This window comes from Schistocerca gregaria, chromosome 5 (assembly GCF_023897955.1).
Source record: "Schistocerca gregaria isolate iqSchGreg1 chromosome 5, iqSchGreg1.2, whole genome shotgun sequence".
In the NCBI taxonomy this organism is placed as follows: domain Eukaryota; kingdom Metazoa; phylum Arthropoda; class Insecta; order Orthoptera; family Acrididae; genus Schistocerca; species Schistocerca gregaria.
This window is the reverse complement of record NC_064924.1, coordinates 94,265,288-94,280,133: the sequence shown is the minus strand read 5'-3', so window position 1 is coordinate 94,280,133 and position 14,846 is coordinate 94,265,288. Positions and strand designations below refer to the sequence as shown.

At 42.5% G+C, this 14,846-nt stretch overlaps 1 protein-coding gene across 1 annotated transcript in view; it reads right to left on the bottom strand.

The window, feature by feature from the left end:
- LOC126273238 (putative odorant receptor 71a) overlaps nucleotides 1-14,846 on the bottom strand; it is a 95,148-nt gene that overhangs the window by 62,198 nt on the left and 18,104 nt on the right. The window contains exon 2 of the mRNA XM_049976782.1: nucleotides 3,788-4,170. Coding sequence (XP_049832739.1) covers nucleotides 3,788-4,170 — 383 coding nt within the window. The remainder of the gene's footprint in view (nucleotides 1-3,787; nucleotides 4,171-14,846) is intronic.

Below are 14,846 nucleotides of genomic sequence, written 5' to 3'. Positions count from 1 at the left end.
TGGCCCTCACGTCGGTAAATGCGAACATCACATTCCCAATTCTATGCTGTTTATTCAGAGATTGAAGTCCTTGTCTCTTAGTCCCTTGGATTTGCTTGTGAGCTTTGATGTCATGTCGCTTTTTACCCGGGTTCCTCTGGAAGAATCCTTGCATTTAATTGGAGAGAAACTGGATGAGGAAACAACCAGGCTTTGTCGCCATGAACTGACGTAGACGTACTTTTTATTCAATGACAAATATTTTGACCAGACTGACGGAGTGGCTATGGGGGGCCCATTATCCCCAGTAGTCGCCAATCTTATTATGGAAGATTTTGAGGACAGGGCGCTGAAGACGGAGTCCTTAAAACCAACCTGTTTCTGGAGGTACGTTGACGATACTTATATGGTGTGGCCTCATGGGAGAGAAGTTCTTGACCGCCTCCTAGGTCATTTTAATTCCCTGCATCCTAGCATCAAGTTTACCATGGAGATGTGATCGAAAGCTTCCGTTTCTGGATGTTCTGGTGTGCAGAAAGGATTACGGGACACTGGGACACAGTGTTTATCGAAAGCCTACGCACACGGACCGTTACCTGCATGCTTCTAGCTGTCATCCATCGTTCCAGCGTACGGGGGTCCTGCGGACGTTGGTGAGAAGAGCCATTTCAGATGGAGAAAGCTTATCACAAGAATTGGACCATCTTAAGGTTGTGTTCAAGCAGAATGGCTATATAGATAAACAGATCCGTCGTGCTTTCCAGTTTGGACCTTCGCCTGAACCACCAGAAGATACCTGGAAATCGGTGGCTTTTCTGCTTTTTGCTGGGAGCATTTCCTCGAAGATAGGAAGAATTCTGAAAAGATACCATATCGTATTTTTCGTCCGCCAGCCAAGATTAGAGCGCTTCTTGGCTCTGTTAAGGATGACTTGGGTTTGAGGAATCCCGGTGTGTACAAGATCCCTTGCCACTGTGGGAAGGTTTATATTGGTCAGACAATCCGGACCATTCAGGACCGATGTGTTGAGCACCAGCGGCACACACGGCTGCTTCAACCTGAGAAGTCTGCAGTGGCGGAGCACTGCCTCACCGAGGGACACAGAATGCTATATGACGAGACACAAATGGTTGCCCCTGCATCTCGCTATTGGGACTGTGTTTTAAAAGAATCCATAGGGGTTCGTTTATCTGATAATCTTATTGATAGAGAAAAGGGTTATATTTTAAGTAAGACTTGGGACCCGGTGTTATCAGACATTAAAAAACAACGGTCTGTGTTTCGATCGTCGGAATATTTTAATTTTTTTTAAAAATTTTTATAGCGAGATCTCGATTTCGCCTGTTTCCACCACTGGCGGCGCGGTATGTTTACTTGCGCTAGAGGGCAGCTACGGCACCTTCTCGCGCACGCGTTGTGGGTCTTCTGTGGCCTATATAGGGGCCGCCACTTCAGTTCCGGCGAGATCGTGCACCAGCACTCTCACCTGAAAAATGGAAGCCAGATGTACCGCGGAAATATTGTGTCATGAAGACGTTATGATCCGGTTGCACACCCGAGAAGAATATTATCAATTATTACGCCGGGAAAGCCTTTGTAGTCACAGCAGGGGACTTTTGGGCGTATGCAGTTGGAATGATGTGGGACCTCTGATACGTGTAGACACTACTCTAACAGGTGACACTTACGGAAACATCCTGTCTGGTCATTGATGTCCATTGTGCATTCCTATGGGCTTGGGCAATTCGGTCTGCACAACGCGACACCCCCACGTCCAAAATTGCTACTGAGTGGATCCAGGAACACTCTTCTGAGCTTATACACTTTCTCCGGCCACCAAACCCCAGACATGAACATTACTGAGCATATCTGGGATGCCTTGCAACGTGCTGTTCAGAAAAAATCTCCATCCCCTCGCCCCCCCCCCCCCTCCCCGTAGTGCTACGGATTTATGGACAGCCCTGCACACTATTCATTGTGTCAGATCCCTCGAGCACTACTTCAGACATTAGTCGAGTTCATGCCACTTCTTGTTGCGACACTTCCGCGTGCTGACGGGGGCCCTACAAGATTTTAGGTAGCTGCATCAGTTTCTTTGGCTGTTTGGTGTGATACTTAACAAATATAGAAGGATCATCTGCGAGCCTATTAAATTTCGTGTGGAATTCTCCCATTTTATTTTTTAGTTCTGAAGAATGGGGAACGCACTAACGACGTTTATTTCTTTCTCACTCTTTCCTTCTTCTTGCCGCGCGGGATAGCCGCGCGGTCTTGGGAGCCTTGCCACGGTTCGCGCGGCTTGCCCCATCGGAATTTCGAGTCCTCCCTCGGCCACAGTGTGTGTTGTCTATAACGTAAGTCAGTTTAAGTTAGATTAAGTAGTGTGTAGGCCTAGGGACCGAAGAAATGATTCAAATGGCTCTGGGTACTATGGGACTTAAGCCCATCTCACATGAAGCAAGGTTCGCCGCAAGTTTGCGAGATGGCGTGCATGTCTGCCGGCTTGCAGAGAAAGGAGCCGGCTATCTTCCATGCCGAAGCTCTCCCACGGTGCAATATCGGCAGCTAGTTGTGTTGTGATCGCCTGCATGTTGTATTGAACGAAGATGACTGCTTCAGTTACAGATGTTCAGAACAAACTGGTGTTATTAGCTGTTTTGGTGCTAAATGATGCAGAAATGCATGCTAATGAGAGAAGAAGAAAAAGAATGGACGAAAAATTGGATTAAGACGAGAAACGCTGGAAAAGGTGTGCCCTCCATGCTTCATAAAAAGGTGAGGTTAGTTCGCATAACACCTACTTTTGTTTGAAAAGTATCACCATTTCAGTACTGTTTGACTTTATAAATATACCAATAATGACTATAATATACGACTTTATTTATAGGATAGATCGTACATCCTTTGCAAATTTTATACGTAGGGATGTATATGGTCGAACAAGACACGCGGCACTTGCAACTCTTTCGAGTGATTCTGCACGCAATTGTTTATTATAATAGTTTGCGCTTTTCACGACGTACAGACAATGTTCTTCCTTATACGTACATATCAATGCTTCAATCGCTTCCTTGGACCACTACAGTGCCATTATTTAATAATTATAAGAACTTCCTTCCCGCACTTCACAACAGCAGAAAAGCGACTATCAACAAAGGCTTGCCGCCCAAGCTTTCCGCGTCTGACGTCACGAAAAGTCTCATGATTGGCCAACGCAGGTAGCACGCAGGGAACCTTACAAGAAAAATAGCACCGGACCTATCCTGGAAATCTTACAAGGTTCCCAGCAAGGCAGCCCGCTAGCAGACGACGGAGCCCGCAAGGTAGCCGTCGCGCGAGCCAGAAAGGAAACTTACAGGGAATCTTGCTCCCTGTGAGACGGGCTTTAACATCGAAGGTCATCAGTCCCCTAGAACTTAGAACTACTTAGACCTAACTAACCTAAGGACATCACACACATCCATGCCCAAGGCAGGATTCGTACCTGCAATCATGGCAGAAGCGCAGTTACGGACTGAAGCGTCTAGAACCGCTCGGCCACCGCGGCCGGCAGCGACCGAAGATCTCAGCAGTTTGGTCTCATAGGAACTTGCCACAAATTCCAAATTTTCTTCTTCTCAATAAAACCTAATAAGTCTATTTGCGCGATTGGTGACTGAATGCAGGTCGCACATAGTATGTTATATGGGAATGCAAGCGACGCGACACGGCAGGAGCACAGTAGAAGCACAGTCTGAACAGGGGACCCTATGTCGAAAGCAGCCCTAAGAGAGTCTCGCGGCGGCCCAGAGATGCGACTCGACCTCACCGTATGATGAGCTGGTGGTGGCGGACGTTGTCCTCCAACAGGCGGTTCTCCGGCGCGGCGGCGAATTCGCGGTCGACGGCTTGTCGTTCGGCCTGAAAGGCCGCCTCCTTGGAGGGCCGCCGCCAGCCCACGACGGCTACGTTGTCGCGCAGGATGGCGAGCTCGGCGGCGAGGTGCAGCATGAGCGCGAAGTAGCAGATGTTGAGGCAGAGCGAGATCTGCGGCACGAGCAGCAGGCTCAACGCCTGGCCGACGTACACCGCCTCGTAGTAGGGCGACGCCGTCGCGTCGAAAGGCAGCCACGCGGGCAGCGGCAGACGGCGGTCGGCGCCCGAGATCAGCGGCTGCACCGACCACGCCAGCGCCGCCGCCACCGCGTTCACCTGCCGGCACAAGGCGGAAGCACGGCTGGGATAGCGCCAACAGCTGCTCAACAACGGAGCGGATTATTGCTACAGTTGATAATAAGGAGAGCTTTCGGTTTACATTCATTGTTGTGTTATAGCGATTGTTGTAACTGGAGGTGTAGCAGCTCAACAATCTCCACTGCAGTCAAACGGTAAACAGTGTCGCGAGTTTAAGCATACTGACAGAATGTAAGAAAAGGTGAAACTGACAGATGAGGAAAGAAGGAAGTTGCTTGAGAATTAATACAGTGAATTTAGTTGGGGAACTATGCGAAAGGCCAATCAGTGAAACTTGTAATGGTACTTGAATTACGTAACCATTACGGCAGCTCACCTGAACCTCTCGATACCAACAATACTACTGTGTTTTTGTAAAGTGGTTAACATATTTCTGAGACTACCTTCAGATTTGATTTCATTAATGTAGAGGTTCTTTGATACATCGATGTGTTTATATTGCAATGATATTATTCGTATGTGTATTCTTCCTTTTGTCACTATGATCTTTGATGTACTTGTAACTCTTGATTTTTGGGCGCGTAAGCAGTTAGTTGCTAGAGAGTCGGACCTTTAGAGAGTCAAGTCTTGGAGGTCATGTTGGAAAGACGCATATTGTCGTCAGCTTATAAAATGTGAACTTTAACAGTGGGGAAGATGTTTTCAAGTATGCTTTGTATCGTGAAGTGATGTTTTGTGTGTTACGTGCCATTGCAACAAAAGCAATAAAAGAGAAGTGTAACTTAAATTTGGAGTGCTGATTACTTTTTTACATCACCATTGTCCTGCAAAAGTATAATCTTCAAGATTGGTTTGTGAAACACATCTATAAAACTTTTGAATATCGCATAATAAAACCTAGGCTTCTTTGCATCCGAGCTTGGAATCATCACCACCTAGATTTTTGACGATTGAGCCATGATTTTACAACGAGACCAGCGTGAGAAAGACGAAAAGATGAGTGCCTAGTTTATTCATTATTACATGAAATGACTTTATTAACTGTGCTCTAATGACACCTGCCACATAATAACTTTGTTGTTGCCCGAAAATGCAGTATTTAGCAGCGTGAGAAATACCACAATCATTATTAAAATTTGATCTTTGTTGTGGTAGGGTTGTTAGAAACTGGAGGTGTGGTCGTGGAATTTCCATATCAAGAAGTTTCTGACAGCAGCGAGTTGGATGAAAATGAACAGGGTACGTATTGATTTTTATTACTTTTTGTAGATATTTTGGAGTATGTAAGGATGTCAGTCTCGGTAGATGAGTGTCTTGTGTTCTAGTGTTCGGTTCTGCACTCAGATTTTTATAGATATTCAAGCAACAAGGAAGCCGAAGCACAAATTGATCACCTTGAAAAAGACATGGCGGCCCATCAGGTATGATATGGAAGAGAGATCCTTACGGTAACCAGAGGATGTGGTGTGCTGTTAACGTAATGAGGACCCAATAAGGGACTAAGCTGGGGATAAAACCTGACATACCAGGTAAACCTTCTCTCATGAATCTTGATGGTAACATCTTGGATAACATGTCGATGTATCCGAACCGAAAGCTAGGCAATCTCAGGGAATCATCTGAAGATATTTTCGTGAAAAATTCGAAACCATTTTAAAGGGAAGACATTGTGTCAGCAATTGGCATTGTTTTCAACTGTGCAGTCTATAGACAGAACAAGGAGAGTTTATGCTGCTACAGAACTCCGTCCTGTTTCTCTAAAAAGAGTTACACCGGGAACAGTCCAGTTTGCCTTTTGTGATGACGCCACTTTAGTCAGTTACGTGCCTAAGAAAGGAAAGGTTGTTACATTATTGTCAACATCACGACATGAATGTGATGGAACAGAAGCCAGACATTATCCTGTTCTACAACTGTACAAAGACTGGAGTGGATACATTCGATAAGTGTATAACAACGCACAGCCGTCGTCGAGCAACTGGTCGATGGGCAATGGTGATATTTTTCAACTTGATCGGCATTGTAGAATATAATTCGTATGTTGAACCTGAAGATACAGACAACGTAGGGCAAAGAATCACCTGACAAAGAGTTTTGGAAGAAAGCGGTACCTGAAAAATCTTGTTCTGGAACTTTGCGATCTCACCATGAAAAGACGATATCAAACAATGCTGTAGGCCTACGCTCAAACTAAACTACAGCGTTATCAGCTTTTGGGTATGAGTGTAATCAACATCAAAGTGCTATATGCAGAGGAAACACCATTACAGAGCCGCCAAGGAAAGTGGCACATGCAGCTGTGGATAATCTGCCAAAGAAAGGACGCTGTTACTTTTGCAGCATAAGCAAATAACGTAAGTACATCAAGGCTTCCACTTCTTGGAAGAGGTGTATCTGCCCTGCACATATCAAGAACGAAGAAGTACTTCGTATGTAAGGTGTTCTGAGTGTGAATCTGAGTAACCCTTATAATTGTGAAATTAATATAAATAAACGTAAAATCGTTTATTTATTTTAACATTTTTCAAAGGAATTATTTTATAAAAACAAGTCCCAATAACCCTTACCCAGTAATAATAATCAACATTTTTAACTTCTAGTCGACCAAAAATAATGAAATGCTTAAGTCATGTGGTTTATCTTAGAGAAAGTTTAATGGTAGTGGGATCAGTCACTGACTCTTCCTATTCGTGTTGGCCAGTGTATTGGTATGCAACTGTTGAAACTGTAGAGGTTCGAGTGAAGAAGGCCACAGTCAGAGAGATCGTTTCGTGCTTTGCAGATTGCTTTATTACGGGTTTCTTCCGAGATTCAATACAAGCGGCGGCAGAGTGGTTAAGGCATCCAGTGGCCTCCTGCGTGTGTATGGATGACATCCACAATGCTGACGCAGTGCGGCGTGACCGAGCGCTGGCGTAACGCCACTACTCTGTCGGCGACGTCCCACGCACTCTGCAGCTAAGGCGGCGAGGGCCGAGCCGTGGCCGATGTCTCCATCACTGCCCAGCTGGTGGCAACACGTGACACAGCGACCGTCACCCAGTGCAGTAGCGTGGTGCCTGCTGTGTTACACTGAGGCGACAAAAGTCATGGGACAGCGACAAGTACAGTCGTGCTCAAAAGTATCCGAACGACCTGAATTGCATTTCGCCTGATTCGCATGCAACCCACATAACGCAGCTGTCTAGCAGGTCCTCTAATCGCTCCTTGGTACAGTCGTTTGACTATTGAAAATGGTTCCAACAAGACACCACTAGAAAACACTGCTCTGTATCGCAATAACTCAAGATGCAAAGTAATACTACGATACTACAAATATCAGGGATCACCTTATCACAGATGAGACTGTCCTTAAGGCTTGTAAGCTAACATTTATTACAATAAATGACATACCTGAAATGTCATCCCTCTCATTATTACGTAAGATAGGTAATGCACGTAGTAAGTTCGTCGAATTCATGACATCCTCTTCATGGTAACATACCGTAATTATTATTTAACACAAAATGACATTAAAATTTTAAGTTATTCACGAGCACCTAGTAGAGAATATGTATGAACTTCAAATGACACGACGAACCATCTCGTTCTGCATATGGATTCAAACCGAGGTCATGCAGACTAAGCAAAGATTTCTTGACTGACGGAAACTAACAGTCATACCTGATTAGTCATACAGAGAGTGATATGCCTGGATTTTAGACACTATCAGTTAACAAATATATACTTTAAATTACATAACGCATACATTTTTAACAGACCTGAATTCCTACCCAGCACCTATTGTCCCTGTTAACGAACTACGAGAGATGTTAAATATTGCTTCTTAACAAGTAACTTATTTGAAATGCCGTGAGGTAAAGCTTTCTGTTGGACAGGGATTCGAACCCAGAACCTAATCGGGTAGCTATCGAAGCACAATCTACTGTGACATTTCGCATTTTCTCGGCAGTAGCTAGATGTTTTAACTGAAAGACAAGACGAAACATTAATTTTTTCCTTCCCAGGCGTCCAACCCGGCACCTATCGCTGTTTTATTCTAGAGAAAACGAACGTTAAATATGGGTTTGTTGCACCAGAAGCGACATGTGAGCATGTTTGAACTAGAAATAATATGACGAAGAGTTCAGTGCTGACTGGGAATAGAGCCCCACACATATCGTTGTTGAGTACACGCAAAGAGACGTCAGCTACCGATTTTTTCTCCAACAGCAGCTTGGAATAACATCTTTAACTTACAGTGTTCTCGCAAATAGTTCAGTGTCTCACTGGGAGTCAAAAACCTTAGATTTCGTTAGTGTCGACAACGAATGAAAATACATTAATAATCGAAATTATTATCCACCAGCAGATAGGTGTTCTCATGCTAGATGAAATCTTTAGTGTCGATCCAGGTTTCGAATCCATTCACGCTCAATATGTGGAGATGTTGAGGAATCTGCAATTTTGAACAAACAACAAATTGTAGCCGAGCTGTATGGTCACGAAGGGAACAAATTCCGCGTTAAGGGTGGTCTGGGTTGCATTCCCAGTTCAGAACCAATTTTATCGACATACAGAAGCTCAGAGAGAAGATGGAATAAGTGTTCTGTGAGCCTACATAGTGTTTGTTTCGTCACTAGAAATAAATAACTAGTATAAGAAAGGTTACTGGTGATAGTGTTTCTACATGTCACCACTTCAGACTTGATTGTGGCTCAACCTAACGTCTACTTGGTAGAGAGGGAATATCATTTCTAATGTAAATTTCAGACCACAAAGCCATTATATCTTCTTCACTTGGTATAGCTAGAAGAGAATGAAATGTGTCTCTCCCTATCTAAAATCACTGACGAAAGTCGGAATCGAACCCAGACAATAGATATATGAACCTCTCATCAGCCCAACAGACCACCAAATCCTCTCCTCTGTGGCTCATTTTTGTATCGTAACGCTGTTGTGCCACACTGGCTGAGAATTCTGACACACAGGCTCCCTGTATCAATTTGCAGCATGTTCAGTAAATCAATTTATTTGCTAGACCGAATCACAATGAAGAAGCTGCCTCGGCTACCCAGTTTATACATTCAACTTTATTTATAATCACAAAAATAAAATCACGTAACTGCCACCAACACAGAACTGCCAACATGCCGGATGCAGAAATTTAAATAGGAAGTGTTCCTTTCCATTGGAGCTACTCTATTGCGCTATCTGTTTGTTTAAAACGTCGTGCAGTGCAAAAGAAAATGGTTCAAATGGCTCTGAGCACTATGGGACTCAACTGCTGTGGTCATTAGTCCCCTAGAACTTAGAACTACTTAAACCTAACTAACCTAAGGACATCACACACATCCATGCCCGTGGCAGGATTCGAACCTGCGACCGCAGCCATCTCACGGTTCCGGACTGCGCGCCTAGAACCGCGAGACCACCGGAAAAGAAAATGTATAACCGTTTGTCTCTCATAAGTTTTGAACTGGCCATATGCATTAGCCCACAGCGCTGTGGAATGCAGCAGTTTTGGAGGTGTTGTCCTTTACTTCTGGACCTGATACACCTATGAGTCGGCTAGCAGCGTAATGGTAAGTATCGCGCACGGTAGATAAGATGTCGCGAGTCCGAGCACATTCACGGCTATATTTTTTAAAACGCAATTGTGCTGTCTGCTAAAGTTACCAATCTAATGGAACTTGTAACATAATCCCCTGCACTTCTCAACCGAAAATAGTCGCCGGCCGCGGTGGTCTAGTGGGTCAGGAAGATGTTTGCTAACATGTTAGACATAATTTTTGAAAAACAAGGCGTAGGGTAATTCTCGATGCCGGTAAGCACACAAATCACATGCAAGACTATGTAGCGAACAAAATACACAACGAATAAGGGTTTATACCACATCCTAGGACTACTCCCGACTTCTCATTGGTGTTATAAACTTCATTATGACGTTTTCATTAATTTATGTTCCTGTGCATCTCTTGTTATCCGTTTGTGTGCTCCAAATGACTTTGAGCTTTGGACGGTTATGAATCAAATGACAGAACTGTCATTCCAGTTAAGACAATCAATTATATAGATGTTTGCGTTTCGGTTCTACGTCTCTGACTGCACTAAAGAGGCTATTTTCAGTTTACTATAATGTTCTATTTTCTAAGCTTACAAATGGCACTATATTGAAATGTATTCTTCAGTCTATTGTAGGATACATTTCGTGTTGAATCAGTTCCAGCACTTCAGTATTAGTTTTTGTGCTTATGTACATATATGGTTGGTTTAATAAAGGGAAAAAAAGTGGTTCTAGGCGCGCAGACCGGCACCGCGGGACTGCTACGGTCGCAGGTTCGAATCCTGCCTCGGGCATGGTTGTGTGTGATGTCCTTAGGTTAGTTAGGTTTAAGTAGTTCGAAGTTCTAGGTGACTGATGACCAGAGCAGTTAAGTCCCGTAGTGCTCAGAGCCATTTGAACCATTTTTTGAACCCAAAATAGTCGTATGTGGAAAAAGGGCTAACTTCTGCGACATTTTGTTCATTTCAGGTTTAACAGACAGCCAGACAGTAGATGCATCTCGAAACTTTTGTATTATGTACGGGTAGAGCGCAGCGTGCCAAAATACGTCGGAAAAGTATTTTTTACATTGGCTGTCGTCTGGTAGTGGCATTTTATTCTTCTTCAAACCTTGTTTGAGAGCTTTAACTCAGAACAAGTTTTCTACTTGCATGTAATCAATAAACCGCATGTGTATTTACAGACTATTACAGATAACATCAGAGAATTCGCATATATCGTTGATGATTAATTTCTCTCTCATGTTTACTATTGTTTTAACAACACTAAAGAAAGCCTTACGAAAATTGGGAGCTGTATTATAAGAAATGTAATAAAACAATCCACAATAACCTTACGACGAAAGTCTGTTTTAATAAAGCTGAGTATCTGTACACAAGCGTGCCTTTATCGACATGAATTGGTAAAATACTACTAACTTAGATTTTGATTGGGTCTGTGTTTAATTGGTATGCTGTGTCATACTCAAGATGTATGCAAATGTGGTATTTCATGAATAAAGTTATGTATTCCTAGAAACCAAAAATTTGATTCTCAGCAGCGGAATGAGGCGTTACCTGTTGTACAGCGTTGTAAGTTTTTCACTATTGCACTATGAGCCGAAAGAATTTTCTCGAGATTTCCTTATCGATGTTTGATCTGACTGCTTGTAGCTCTTTCACAGAAGGGATAAAAACGCTACACTTAGTGAGACTGGAACTGCGAACCATAACAGACGCTGTTTTATAGGTCAGCACGTTACCACAGAGCTGCCGAAGATATATGTGTTTCAGTTTCCTCTTACGAAACCAATAGTGACTAGAACTTTTAAAACGCTATTTAAAAGACGAGACTAGTTGCGATTTCCACGTGCAACGACTTTTCTGGGCTGAAAACCGTAAATATACAATCTTTTGGTACACCTCAAGCGATTATAGCTCAGATTATTCAATGGAAATGACAGGTAAAATCAAGTGAACTTTGAGGCTTAATTCCATGCACACTAGGGAGTAATTCGTCGATCACAGAGTTGCCAAACATACATTCTCTTGTTGCCAAACATACATTCTCTTGTTGCCAAATCTCAGTTACAATACCAGCAGGAAGAAGACGAACTGATGTGATCCTACAGCGGGCTGGGAAGTGACCATAGCCGGTGTCTCCATGTCGCGGCTGCTACGGCCTGCAATACGTAATGCGTCTGATTCGCATTTCTGTAACCAGGTTTAGGCACTGGAGCGTCGTTACTAATATTACCAAGACCTGACTGCAAAGTGTATTCAAAACTAAGAAACTCATTCATAGACATTTTCGTGCCTCGCCGATAGTCGAGCACTACAAACAAATAAAAATTAAAAAAAATTATGTGTGTGTGTGCATGCGTGCGTGTGTGTGTGTGTGTGTGTGTGCGTGTGTGTGTGTGTGTGTGAGAGAGACAGACAAAGAGAGAGAGAGAGAGAGAGAGAGAGAGAAATCAAAAAGAACGAAAGAGAGAGAGGACAGAAAATTGTAAAGAAATTGAATCATGGTATGTAAAGAAACTTTTAATGACAATGATAAGTTCCACGTCATTACGAAATACCGTATTCATGATTTATGAAACAAGAATTAATTAGTGTAATCTAATATAACCATATCATATTGATTACTAGCCATGAAGAGTCATGAATTACCGAAGTTTTTGCCAACACCAGTAACTAAATCTAAACTTGAAAATAAAAGACGACAATTTTTGTAATAAACCGGGACTTCTATCAAGACTCTTTCTTCCCTGTTAATTAACCACGAAAGATGTCTGATATACCTCTATTCTGAAGCAACAAAGTGTGCGTGCATTTAAAGATGAAGTGCATGATGTGAAGTTCTGTGACGGAAAAACGAACCCAGCACGCCATCGGATCGTAACTAAGTAAAATCAAATTTTTCGTATCGGTTTTTCTTACCAGCTGCTAGGTGTTTGAATCTAAAATAAGGATACAAACTTTTGCGCCTAAGAGACAATCGAACTGCACACCTACCGTGCATCCACGAATATTGCTTAAGTAAGATGTGTACATGTTTGACCAGAAACAACACCTGTTGCGATTGTTGGCAACACATGAACAGACATTAAAAATGTAAGTTAATTTTCACTAACAGGACGGTGTGCACGTGATAGGGCTTGAAATGAAATTATGAATATTTTTGTACTGTATCAGGATTCGGACCCACATACTTACCTTTGGAGGAGATTGCGGTCTTCAGAAAAGGAACGAAATGATTGAACTATACTGTTCCGAGAGATTCAGATCCTCGGAAGAGGAGATACGGATTCGAATCACAGACCAGTACCAATTTTTTCAACGTCTCTAGTTCAATAAAGCACAAGTAAAATAAGAGCCCTATTCCTTTAAATGACTATCGGTTCATCAAATAAAATAAAATTTTCTAATGTAAGTAAGTTTACTGGCGACTATATTTCTTTTTTTACCATGACTTCTGCTATGTCATTTCCCAACGTAAACCGACTCTGCCCGGTTGGTAATGAAGGAATGTGATGTTTAATGCGTATTCTGGTTTATAAAGTATTTCTCTTGATGTTACCAGGGGTAAAGTAAATCTGTTTGTGCCTCTTAAAAGTAAATGCCTGAGCCCACGCAATGCACCTGTGATAGTTCGTTCCGTCAGACCATTGTGGCCACATTTCCCAGCCCCAGGAGTGTGCTGTAACAGATGATGTGCTTAGCTTACAAAATTAGTTACGGTGGAAAAAACGCGAGTCTATTAAATGGTTAAATAGAAGCAAGCTTCTGAAGCGGAGATTATGCTATTCTCATGTCAGCAGGATGTAAAGACTCTTCTAGGCATCATAGGCTCGATGTGAAGCCATTTTGTAATTTTCACAAATTGAGCATATTTCCTAGTTCGAGAAAATCCACTGGGAAGTGTGAAGTTACCGGATAATTGGATTATTACCGTCATTATTACTATCATTTCCTTCATACCGCTGCTGGAACACTGTACTTGAACATCATGTGATGCCTTTTGGTCACTATGGAAGTAGTTTCCCAAGAACAGGTTCTTTCCCTGTCTACGGAATCCTTTTCATGTTAATATCAATCATCAGTTATTACTCGTAGATTACATTAAAACTAAATTAATTGATGAAAACGTTACTTGATAACAAAAACGCGCTGCCTTTCTTCATTTACCTGCTTCTAAAAATGGCTATCGTGTACTGCCAAACCAAAAGACAAGAGATCTTACTGCCATCCGATATTCGTCGCTGTCAGTTCTTCCATATGATTTGGTCGACATGACCTGTGTCAAGTTGTGTATGACAGACAACGTTTTAGAAAATCAATTGATATCCTTTGCAATAAACAGAAAGATCTTCATTCTAAGAATCCAAGTACAAAATTTTCGCTATATTATTTCAGATTTAATATTCGCTTCCATAATGTAGGAAAGTATCTCACAGTTGCAAAACCCGCATCCGACTCAATGACCTAACACTTACTCACTGAACATAAATTCTAGCTCAGAGTGACACCAGATTAAGTAGCCTAATGTAGCGAAGACTGTTTGCTAGTGCTCTTTCTCACCGGAAAAAACGCAATTCACTCATTGGGCTCCATAATACACTGTAACAGTAATTTCCGTGTGTATGCAATGCATACGAATTAGAATTTAGTGGTTCTCTCTCTTCTTCATCTGTATACAATATGCCTGGCCCAAACGGGCCCTTTATCATCAGCATAAGAGATTTCCAAAGACTTTTTATTGTACTGAAATAATATTGTGTTACAAAGTAACAAGGTAAGTGTTTTATCCGTATATATTTTGTAGGAAACTGTAATCGTGATGGAAGATTATACACCTGAATGTTTGACACAACTGGTTGGAGAAAACGCTACATATTAACCAAACCCCGCACCTCCTCTCCATACCCTCCTATGACATGAGCTACTGAGCTGCTCCTAGCACAGCTGAGAATTGGCAACATCGTCACAAACATTAGGCAACACTGTGACTGTGCAATCACTTCCGATTATGGTACCGAATTGACTCGCTACATTCACTTGATATTCCCTTTCCATTCGAATGACTCGTGCTATATAATCCTCATGTATACTAAGACACTGAGACAGAAAATTCAATTTTTTGCATAAAGAAATGCTATTCTTCACTT